This window comes from Watersipora subatra, chromosome 4 (assembly GCF_963576615.1).
Source record: "Watersipora subatra chromosome 4, tzWatSuba1.1, whole genome shotgun sequence".
NCBI classification, from domain to species: domain Eukaryota; kingdom Metazoa; phylum Bryozoa; class Gymnolaemata; order Cheilostomatida; family Watersiporidae; genus Watersipora; species Watersipora subatra.
The window spans coordinates 12,919,573-12,932,335 of record NC_088711.1 but is presented as its reverse complement, the minus strand read 5'-3'; the positions used below and the strand labels follow the sequence as shown (position 1 = coordinate 12,932,335).

General features: G+C 35.3%; 1 protein-coding gene across 1 annotated transcript in view; it reads left to right on the top strand.

The window, feature by feature from the left end:
- Nucleotides 1–1,413: 1,413 nt before the first annotated feature.
- LOC137393231 (uncharacterized) overlaps nucleotides 1,414–12,763 on the top strand; it is a 27,105-nt gene continuing 15,755 nt past the window's right edge. Inside the window, exons 1-8 of the mRNA XM_068079687.1 lie at nucleotides 1,414–1,486; nucleotides 7,256–7,723; nucleotides 9,470–9,626; nucleotides 9,714–9,767; nucleotides 9,939–10,096; nucleotides 10,291–10,576; nucleotides 10,771–10,955; nucleotides 11,440–11,649. Coding sequence (XP_067935788.1) covers nucleotides 7,290–7,723; nucleotides 9,470–9,626; nucleotides 9,714–9,767; nucleotides 9,939–10,096; nucleotides 10,291–10,576; nucleotides 10,771–10,955; nucleotides 11,440–11,649 — 1,484 coding nt within the window. The 5' untranslated portion in view covers nucleotides 1,414–1,486; nucleotides 7,256–7,289. The remainder of the gene's footprint in view (nucleotides 1,487–7,255; nucleotides 7,724–9,469; nucleotides 9,627–9,713; nucleotides 9,768–9,938; nucleotides 10,097–10,290; nucleotides 10,577–10,770; nucleotides 10,956–11,439; nucleotides 11,650–12,763) is intronic.

Sequence of the window (12,763 nt, the reverse complement as noted above, 5' to 3'; positions counted from 1 at the left end):
ATGGCGTCCGGCTGTAAAGCCAGTGGTAAACCAGAACAGAGGGCAGTAGTAAGAACTCTGCCTTTGGCTCAACTCAATCAAAAAGATTTATTGGTGAGTCATAAAGCGTTGTTTAGATACAAGCTGTGGTCAGATGGGAAGACTTTGCTAGTCATGAGTGAAGCTGCAACACGTACATAGACCATATGATGAGCGTTTGGTCTATATACTGGGGCTGACATAAACTCTTTTGTGTTGGAGGTATTCAGAGGTTGAGGGGTATTTGTTTAAGGACTGTACCATCACTCCATCCTGATGACTTCTTCTCTTGCACCCAACGATGATTCTGCTAGTTCTTATGTAACCTATTATAGCTACAGCAGTGTGAAAAATATATTAGACATCTTTGTTGAAACATTAAAATTTTTATTTACAGCATTGTTACTTATTGTGAGTTTAGTCATAAACATTTGTATGACTTTAAGTAAGCAAATAAAGACGTATGTGGTGCGATCACATCCGTACAGATTGTTATTTTCAACCTTAAAAGAAAGAAATGTTCAGAATTTAGCCTACATAATCATTCAAATACATAATTGTACCGCTGTTTGATTTGCATGTTTGAAATCAGGAGAAAATCAGGATAAATATAATAGATAAATATTATGTATTTGAAATTGGGAGAAAATGATTATTAATTCAATATATAATTTATGGCTATTGACTAAATTTACCATGAGGAACTATGTTGTAATTAAGAGTTTTAGTTGTCCAACAGAGGGGTCTAGGTTATTTCTCAACCAAGGTATATATGAATGCTATACAATTATATGGTTCTAAATAAGCTATTATGCTCAGTGCAGAGGCTAGATGTCTAGTGAGATCTTCAACTGGAGCGTAATAAATACCATCTACCATAAATACCATCTGACCAGACTGAGTGAGACGTGTACTCTGTAAGATATGAATACAGGCATAAGAGTCAACTACTAACCTAGATTTTTGCTCATACAATTCAAACCCAACTCTGACTCTGTCTGTATAACTAGGGCAAACGTAGATAAGGAGTGTTTATGTGGGGCAAATAACATTTGATTATTTTATGCTGTATAGTAGGCCTATACCAAAGTGCATGCTTCAAAGGTTTCTGACAAATTTTCCTTTTCAACTCCTTTCGTCTGCAAGTCATTCATCTCCTGCTCAGTTGAATGCCACGTGCCTGTATCTTGTATGGTCTATGCGAATAAAGGCTTTGATAGAGGAAGATTGAACAATACAATACCACTCCTAGAAAGCGACCTGTTCGATCAATTCAAGCCCTACATTTGACGCCTTTCATTGGCTGCGGGCTACAACAACATTCACAAGGTCCTTCGTCACGCTTCTCTAGACCTTCACCTTACAATTCAATGCGTGCTACGGCAGGTAGTGCTGGTGAAAGCTCTCTGGAATATGGTTTGCTGTACTTGTCTCCAGGGACCCTCAACAACAAGCTTCACTTCACAAGGTTTGCCCTTCTTTCTGGTAGCTATCAGATCTGTCTCTTTCGGCTGTCTCTTCTTTCACTTCCTCTGTTCGTGATGACTCCACTACTTTTTCAAAGACATTCTTCAAGTAGTGGCTGGTTGATGGTATAGATGATCTGAGCTCATGTTATAACCTAGTTGGCTGAAGTTAGTTTTAAAGTAACATTCGGTCTAAATTTGGAGAATAAAGGCAATCAATTGTGATGATTTTACCTATCAATACTAACCATGAGAAATATGGTAGTCTATTTAATGCCTTAAAGTTCAACTCAAGCAATGATAATTATATGCAGTTCACTCTCTTTATACCTTGTGACTATCCATCTCATTACCTGCACCTTCATTTGCTGTCATTTTGGCTTTCCTTAAGGTTCCATGGTGTTCCTGTAGGAGCTTCATCTTATAGTCCGTATCCTTGACTAAAAAATGATGACAAATGTTCATGATTTGATTCGCCTACGAAGCTAGTATGCAAATCCTAATGTGTAAAAAATATTCTTATGGGCATCTCGACTCTTATTGATAACAATTCTAGCCATGTGCAAAATCAAACCAAAAACATCGGAGCTTGCTGTGTTCATGTAAAAGGGATCGATTTTAACTTCTTTATTTCTTGGATTTGTAACATAGCTAAACCTGCACTGTAACACACAAAATTTCTCTCTTCATCTTAACTTCTGGTTAACTCAAGCAAGTGGTAGTGTGTACTCAAGCACGGGTCTTCAACCAGGGACTTAGGAGTTTGAACACTCACATCAAAATCTCAGTCGTTCACAATAGCACACTTCTTTGCATCTCAGTTGTGTTGATCGTTTCCAGGAATTTTGGAAAGCCACATTATATTTATAATGCATTTGCTTTAAAACTATTACAATTACTTGGACTTTTTATCATGCTATTTTGGATATGGAATGAAATCAACTAAATACTATGTATTATTATAAAAATTTGTTCTAACATATGATAGTTTCCTAACAGTTGTTCTAACATATGAAGCAATTATCAAAACAGATTGACTTCACGTGCCGAGATTTGACTGTATACTGCAAATTGGGATGCATGGATAGCCTATTGCCTATTCCTATTTTGTACCCGTTAGCTACGAGCAGATGAGTTTAAAAACTTGAGAAAATAATTCTGCATAGGTATATACAAATGTAGCTAGGTGTATATGTCTACCTATTTTCATACATGTATGTATGTACCTGTGTACATATGTGTATGCATGTACATATGTACATAGGTACATTCATATGTACATAGGTACATGTATATGCATATGTACATGCCTACAAAAATCTTGTTGAAAATACTCATTTCAAAGGAAGCAAAACAGCAACCACTGTTGAATTTATGAGCATATATTGCTGAAACTCTTCACAAATTTAACTCTTTGTCTCTCCTGTTAGTCATGAATCACCTGTCTGCCTAGCATACTTGCTGTGCAGTGTCCTTATTAGTTATGTATTTGACTTGGTGCAAGTTCGGAGCTTGCCTTGTTGCTATGGCTTGTGGCTAGCTGCACTTAGTTATCTCTATTTACCGGTATAATTATATATATATATATATAATATATACATATATATAGGCTATATATATACAATATAAGAATATAGTATATATACAATATAAGAATATATTATATAAATACAATATAAGAAAATATCATATACATATATGATATATTCTTATATTGTATATATATACAATATATTCTTATATTGTATATATATACAATATAAGAATATATTGTATATATATACAATATATTCTCATATTGTATATATATACAATATAAGAATATATTGTATATATATATATACAATATAAAAATATATTGCATATATATATACAATATGAGAATATATTGTATATATATACAATATAAGAATATATTGCATATATATACAATATGAGAATATATTGTATATATATACAATATAAGAATATATTGTATATATATACAATATGAGAATATATTGTATATATATACAATATAAGAATATATTGTATATATATACAATATGAGAATATATTGTATATATATACAATATAAGAATATATTATATATATATATATACAATATAAGAATATATTGTATATACATGTATATACAAAATATAAAAATGTACATGTATATGTATATAAAAATCAGCTGTGCACTGAATCTGAACTCGCAGCCTCCAGTTTTGCAGCCAACATTCCTAGAGGCATGGATCCGATACACTACACAGTTGAACTGCCTATCACAAGGAATAAATTGTGCACATTATACATGTCGATCTTTCATGGCTTTACGCTAATTACTTCACCTAGCATTATGTTAGAATTGTTGGCCAAAAGAAAAATGTTGTAACTCATATGGGCAGCAATACTATTGCAATTACCGGTAGTAGAGAGCTGTAGAAGCCACTACAGATAGTACAGTATGAATTGCACAAAAGTAAACACAGTAAACAGTAAATAACAAACACTTTCATCTAAAAGTTAGAACAGTAAATACTGTATATATGTTAATTGAAAAATTTTTTGGTGCAAAAACCTTTTTATTACCTGTACAAGCCTTGCATTCATCTAGTATTAATATAAAATGATGGGTAGCTAACTTCTCTTCTGCCTTCTCCTGGCAACTCACTCATTGGAACATCAGGTTGCTGCAAGCTAATCAAACAAGACAAATATACCTAAGTTATAGTCTTGCTAATGGTGATCTATTAGGTATCAATAGTAATTTAGACCACAACTAGCATGCTACCATACTACCAGACTTTAAAAGGGCACAACTTCCAACTTGAAAGTTAATTTTGCAATTACACATTGTGTTTGATAAGCTTTCATATAAAATAGCATAATTATCTCATATATACCCTGTATATCTTCTTCTATATTGTAGTTGTATTATTATTAATAAATTGCTTATAGGAACTTTCTCTTTCTTACTGTGATATTTGTATCCATACGAAACACTACATAATGTCCTTTGCTGAATACTTTCTGTTAAACTCTTTCGCAGAAGCTATTTCTGTGAGTTTATTCCCTATGTAGACATATCTATGGGGGTTTAAGGTAGAGGTCTTGCGCTTACTTCCTCCTCGCTAACAGCAATATCCCTAATGCGACGGAGCTGTTTACATTCTCTGATATCCAGGTGACTATACATGTACGTATATTGTAGACTATTGTATAGCTAAAAGCTGTGTTTGTTCAGCACGATAAAGATAACAACAATTCTAGATTTCTACTTGTCATCTAACAAAAGCTATAAATATTCAGACCGTAATGAAATGCATTCATAGTGAATAATAAGTCTGTTTAATTAGGTCATATCAACTTTCGAGCAATCGTTTGCTAATCGATTCGATCTTTTAGCTAAGCTGAGGTCAAGATGTACTGTTTAATCGTACATGTGTACTCATTTGTTTTACTGAAAAGTTCATATGAAGAAATTGGTCGTTTGTCAGCCCAAGGAGCACAAAGTTTTTAGTTAGGCGCCTTTCAGGCTGTCACTAGCGCTTTCACGTAATGATAGACTAACGCATAACCGAACTTTCTCATCTAGCTGTAAAATAATTGTCTGATGATAAAAAAAAGCATTTCAATTAAAAAATTTTTTTATCAGTATTAAACAGTCCACCAGCGTACTTAATGGTGTTCAGATTAACTGACTGGATTCACAACAACAAATGCATGGATATATAAGCACTTGATTACTCAAATCTTACACCTTCCCATGAAAGAAAAATATACCAATGCACACATTTGACCTCTTCGTTAAATAGACTGTACATTTCTACGGTTAAATATAGCCTCTCGAGTATTTGAAATTTTAGTTTATTTGATTATTTAGTACACAACTTTACAACATACTATATAGTAAAACCAGATGACGCATATGTACACCGCCTAGGATCCACTCCAGTCTATTTATCTCTTACTTCAACAAAGAGATGCTGATAGTAGATGATTTCCATATCAGCAAATGGCAGTTTCACTGGAATGTGCCAGACAGTGTCATGAAGGCCAACTATTACATATGTATTGAAGTGATTGTCTGTTAGAAGGATTTTATTAGATGGCAGCGCTACTAATCCTACAGTATGTATATTGTATACTAATGGCTCAGCTTGCTGCTTGCTTTCTCATTGGTTAACTTGAGGGATAAACTCAAGTGCTGAAGCTGTGAGTTAGTCTGCTCATTTGTGAACTAAATGACTTGTGATGACAGAGTAGTGGCTGTTCTATCCTTCACTTACTTAGTAATGGACTAATATTTTGTATGAGTGCATTAGTTAACACAATGACATTCCGGATAGCTAGCGCTCTGATGACGGACTGTGTGCCCACCGCAGTTTGCGCATTTGGGGTTCACTGCGTGAATTACCTTTGGGAGGCATTTGTCTGAGGGCAGTGCAAGGCAGTCACGCTATGAAATTTTAGCTGTGAGTTTCTCGTATCATCATGCGCAGTGATCTTACACAAGGCGAATCAAAGCCGACACTCGAGTGCATCAAGAAATCTTTCTTTGAATGCGTATCAGTTTATCTCTTTTCAAGCTGGCTAATAGGCTGCTTAGCCTCTTAATAATTCCATCTCTGTCCGCTCCAAACATGTAGATAACACTTCGCCTCATCCAATCAGCGAGATAACAAACAAACATAATAGCAACACCATGCACCATGAGAATCGTTACCTAGTCTAGCCTCCACGCTCTGTCACACTTTGGGAGTCCTTGCAGAATGAAAAGTTCTTATCAACCAACTAGATATTGCTAATGGATTGCCAGCGCATTCTGTGCCCTGGTTGATTGGCAACATTCCAGGCATGTTAAGCCTTGACAGGACACTAGCAACCATTGTCGCTTCTTGTTCCTGGGTTATAGACAAGACTGACAGCAGGTATCATCGCTTGTGGCACAAGCTGGTAGCGCATGATACAACATGATATACACAGTCACAATGACATAGCATGATATACATAAGCAGAAATGCTAGCAAAGAGAGTACAAACAAAATTCAATGTGTACAGCTTTATCCTGTGCAACAAAACGGTTTTACCCAGTTTCCAAGGCTGAAGATTAGGTTAAGTCATTCAGCCAATGTGTGTGGCTATAGAGAATGATTATAGAGTTGGTACAGAGTGAGCTATCATAGTTCATATCTACTGTACATATAGAATAGTATAATAGTACATAAATGTAGTATATGTACTAGATTTCTGCTAACATAAAGAGCTTACCAAGTGACTCTAAGCTTTCCAAGTACTTCAATACGTTGTTTTGTTTATTCTCTTCACTGAGTATGTCAGAAACTGCTTAGTACTACCAAAAGAGTATTTGTGAGGAGTGGAGAGTAGATAGCAATAGGCTAACTATATTTATCAGTGCACTATGGGTAAGTAGTGGACATTTGCGCATTGACAAGTTCTTCCCAAATAATAATCAGTGGGTAGATACGTGTTCACATTGTTAAAATTTTGCATTAAGGAGGCTTCCTTCGCTGATTATTTCATGATACACTCATGGTCTTTAAAAAGTCTACATTTGGCTTATTGACTTAAGAAAAGTCAGTTTTTCATGCAAACTTAGAGCTTGACTTTCTGCTTTCATATTTTCTTTTTGAATAGTTGGTTACGATAAAACACCCATTCCTACCATTTACTGCCATAAATCTGTCACTACCTGCCATTACCTTTCATTACCTGTCACTACCTGTCATTACCTGTTTTGAGTTGTAACTAGTTGAATATTGTAGATATCAGCTACTGGAGCTGTAGACAATCTCCAAAATGATCGTCACATTGCTGCTGACTATTTCCTCTCTCATAAGTCTCACTGAACAGTATTATATACTCACTGGCTCTAATATATCATCTCCCGCCAATCAGGATTACTCTATCGCCGTTGGCAGCCCTCTGCTCAATGCTGCATTATTCAAAAGGATAACGGCGTCACCCAATGATCACTGTGACTTGGGTTTCTCAGGCTTTTTTCCAATCGGAAGCTTTGCCGTCGGCGATCTTCTTGAAAAGGATTCTAATGGACAAAGGTTCAAGATTATTGAATGCTTAGCAGCATGTACTTCCGACAGTCCCGACAGCCCTCCAAATATCCAACAAATTACTCCGGCAAACAGCCAAAGTGACCTGCTGTCAGGAGAAAATGTAGCTGAATCTGACTGGAGCGTAGCTAGAACCTACGTGCTGTCTCTCTCAGTCTCCGGGTATGTAATAAATTGAATACCAATTTTCTTCTAACTCGTTATCGACATAGTATTGCAAACGATACTAGCGAGCGGAACATTACTTGTGCAAGAGTTTATAAATCCTCCCAGGTTTGCTATTTATATTTGCTATTATATCACATAAAAACAATGTAAGTTAAGCCTGGTTCCCATATACATCGCAAAGCACCAATGACAGCACCACAGGCTATTGCGGTGAAATGTGAACTTACACACCGGGTACCGCCGAGTACCGCAGGTAGTTGCCGGCGGTCAACGTAAAAGTTTAGCGCTGTTCACATTTCGCGAAAAGCCGCAGGCAAAACTTTTCCGAAATGCACTGTACAGGTGATGGTCACCATTATCGAAAGGGCATGGCGAGCGAACATTTTATGCGATTATTAGCGATGCAGCAAATATGTGAATAGAAGCCGCGGAGCCTAGCGTCACAAGCGTTTTGCTGCGCAAGTTACTGCCCGGGTCTCGCAATCGATATGGGAACTATGCTTAATGCAGTGAGTTTGGTCTAATTTAGTTGAAGAGATGATTGATGAGTTACAAGACTTAGGACTCCATAAATACTCGCAGTCGGGTCACGCTTGAATAAGCAAAGTATCATTTACAGCAATAGTTTTATCATTGTAATATTACTTATGGGTAGTTTTATTGTAGTAATATTAATTATGGGTAGTTTTATTATAGTAATATTAATTATGAGTTATATTATGCAGCAGTATTCATTTTAAGTATTTCAGTTTTGATGTTTAGCAATCTTTTGTTTCTGTTTATTACTAATTCCTTTAAACTTAAGTCAATAGTTTGTATTATTTGATAAGGACTGACAACCTGTACAGGTGCTAGACCGAGTGTATCAAGATACAAAGATTTAAAACACTCGACGCAATGAAAGAGAGAAAGGGCAGTGAGCATCACTGTCATTAAGATTTTATTCTAAAGATTTATTTTAACTATTGTTATTATTGTTATAATTACTGCTGCAAAGAATTTAACTGACATCGCATTAATTCAAGTCAGTTTACTAGCAAATAAGATAAATTTCAAACGTCTTAACCACAAATTGAAGTGTTTTAGAAAATCTGTCTTTATTTTTGTATTTTCTAACAGCTGAACCTAGATTCATTTTTGTGTTCAAAAATATGAAAAAGTTACATTTTTCACCTAAACAATTGATTGATAAATTGTTTTAAATTTAAAATGAAGTCATTGCCATTGAGGAATAACACTTCAAATATAAGTTACTTGTATAATACCAATAGGTAAAAGTAAGGCATCGTCTAAACATCAAATTTGAGATCAACTGACAGCATTTCAAATTAATGCATTAATTTTCTGCACCAGCACACAATGATTAATATTTTATAGGACTAAAGATTAGACTGACAGCTAGTTGAATGACTGATTAACTGCTTAGATGTTATATCGGATATTAAATGAAACAATTTTTTATTTTTATGTAGGCTAAAACTATTGGCGGTGGAACCTAAATCTAAGCACTAAAGTTTCGTTTGAAATATTTGTGAGCAACCACAAAAAGCATTTAAAATTCTATTTGTTCAGTGAACATGCATGAAGCTCAGTCATATTCTCATGTTTTACTGTTTTTAACAAACAGATTAACATAATCATGAAAGAACATGTTCAGACTAGGTATGAAGGTTGTGCCTAGTTTCACTAGTAGTTACTGCTACGCAAGGAAACTATGTAGACTGTAGCTTTATATTGCAGCGTTTTGGATGGAGAAAGTGACTTTCTCAATGCCACCTTCCAAGGATTTGCTTACAATGTGCTGATCCGAGTCAACGTATCTCAGGAGAAACAAACCTGTGATTTGTTTTATGCAACGAGTGAATCTGATAAGAGCACTGGACCAGTTCAGCAGTCTGTATGTACATATAAGTGCATGTGATTTCCTTTACTTGTTTTTACCATTTACTGCTCAAATTTTAAGGTACCTCTTATCTATTTGTAGGCAAGTGGTTTTGCCGCACTCGACGTCAATGGAGCTAACCAGTTAGCCTTAATGGTAAAAAGTCTCCTGCCAATACATAAAGTTATGCTATACATAGAGTTATGCTGTATAAAACGAGTGCGAGTGTATGAATGTATCTACGAACGTATCTATGAAGGTATTTATAAATGTATCTATGACAATAGCTGTTCAATTTAACTACATTTTATTGCCATTCATTTGCAGTCAGGTGACAACAAGGGTGTTGCCTTCCTTTTGAATGGAACAGTCATCTATTCTGCGGCAAACATAGCTCTAACCAGTCTTACTCTAGCGCCTCCTACTGACTCATTTAGATACAATATTGATGACTGGAAGATATTCAATGAAACTGTCACCACTGAGTGAGTATTGAAGTTTCCTATTTTATAGATAAATTCATGTTTGTGAAAGACATGATATACTGTATTTAGCTTGTTTGCAGTGTTTGTATTCAGTTGAATGAAGAAATACTCCAGAATAGAGTGATATTCTAACAAGTCTGTAGCGTTATTTCCTCCTTAATAGAGTGATTCCATTGAATTTTGTGTTGTTACAGACAACTGTACATGATGAGAACTTGTTCACAGCCATCAGTATATCCATCACCTGAATGCAGCTGTAACCAGAGCTTTCCAATATTTCGAAGATGGCCGTCATTCAATGATGAAAATTATGCGGGAGTTCTTTGCCAGTCTGTTAATGGTGGTGAAACTGTTCGGCGATTTAGTGACGAGTCATTTCTGGCGCAGCAGATAACTGATGGAGATTTGACTACTTATTGGATAGCATCTAACACGACCAATCAGACAAAAATAACAATAGATCTTGGTACATCCTATCAGGTAATTTTATGTTGAATTCATTTTCTATTGTCATATACGTACATTAAAAGTGAAGTTTAGAACTACATTTACACACGCTATTTGTACCCCGATGTGTATATTATAATTATACATTGATTATATATGCTACTTATTAGTATTAATACAACATATACTTATGTATGCGACGTTCATACACATGCATGTTATTGTAGATATTCTATGCAACCTTGACAGTACAATCCTTGTCAAAATATTTGGTTGTAACAAAAAAACGTGATGAGAATGCACAAGACGAGACCCTTTTTGTCATCTCTCCAGATTGTTCTCTTCCATTACCAGAAAACTTACCACAGGGTGCTCCTCTCCATTGTCAAGATTTTACCAGACTCTTTCACAGGTAACGTTCTACCATCAGTGAGTAGTCTCTTTACCGTCATAAAAAACATAATTCAGCAATTAAGATTTTTTAAATAGTATCTAAAATGTGTGATTTACGTCTCATCCAATAACTGGAGGGAAAATCACTGATTGGCTTTACGCTGACTGATTACCACAATAATCTTATTTACTCTTGTTGAGAGTGTGAAGGCTGGACTCTGTACTTACAACTTATCAGCTCTGATAGATAATAGGGTTTATCTAGCTGTATTCATTTGAGTACTTATAAGGTATAAGCTGTTGGAATGCTGAGATGAGAAACAATAGGAAAAGCTTTCACCGATGTCGGGTGCAAATGAACAATAAGATAAACTTAGATATTTGTAGATGGAATTCATAGATAGGCCTACGTAAAAGTATGTATTTGTTATATCAGTTGGCTTTGCATAGTCCATATATCAATGCATTGTACCGCTACAACGCTTACCATAACTGTTTAATAGTGAGCCTTATAATAAAGATGCAAGGATTATGTATCTGGACTGGACTCGAACTATCCTATACCCTGATGAAATCATAAAAAATCAAACTGCTTTCGATGAATCAGTGCAGGACGGGGTCTTTGAGGCTCAAACCATCTCATTCCATCTTTATGACTTCCATATTGAAGTTGTTAAGCGATTTGTCATCAATGAAATAGCTGTTTTTGGCAGGTAGGTCAAGAGGGTGGATACAGCTGTTAACAAGTCATATTCATGACGTCTGAAACTTTTCAACAAAATATAAATTACTTAGATATAGACATATCCTCCTGTTTGCCAAGCATGTTTACCATAGGAATTGTTGAACTTATGAGAACATGAAAGAATTATAATGCATTTTGATGTTCAGGAGTTCTGGCTTCCTAAAGTGTTTGGTATTTTCAATGATATACAGCTCCAACAAGGATAGGGAAGGGCGGGGCTTAATGATCGAGCTCTGTTGGGATGAACCCGAACATGGCACCCGAACAAACAAATATGCTGAATATAGCCCCTCGTAAATTTACAAATATTATGAACAATAGTGGTTATTTTACTGATCTGTTGAATTCATTTTGTTTTCAAATAAATATAGTTGCCCAATATTGTCACCGTTATGATCAGTCAGTTGCCATTCACAATATTAATAGTCGCAATCGTAAAATAGCCCAAATTCAGTTTTATATTTAGATTTTGAGTATGAAAACTACACTGCACAGCTTTGCCTGCTGTCCCATATTATTGGTCAGATAAAACAATGTGACATGGATGAAAGACTTTGTCATTTTATATTAGGGGGAGGCAAAATATTGATCAAAAAACTAGGAAAAAAAGACCTTGTTCTGGTCATTTTGGGTAAATTGTATTTAACTTTAAGCATATACTACGACACCTACCAAATTCAAAATTAGTAAAAGTAGATAATTTCAAATGTTTTATTTTCTATAGATCCATTTTTTAGTTAGGTTAGGTTTTTTTTTTGTTACCCCTACATTGTAGAAATTCGAGGTTTGTTATTGTGAACCGCGAGGCCTACTGACTGAATGAGCTAATGACATGTTAACAGCGAGTCGTGTTTTCAAAAACCTAACAAGGCAACGCGACCACCCGGCGAGAGTTGTGTTAGCTCCGAAATCCAGGCTAGCACAATCCTAACAGTTTTAATTAAACCCAGTCCATATGATAGCCATCGCCTATCTTTTGAGGGCTGTATATCATCGGTATTTTACAGTAAAGTAACCCAAATTTCTTTTGTTTATAAACTAAGCTGAAGATTATGGCGCCTTACAGTGCCTCGCATTGCATG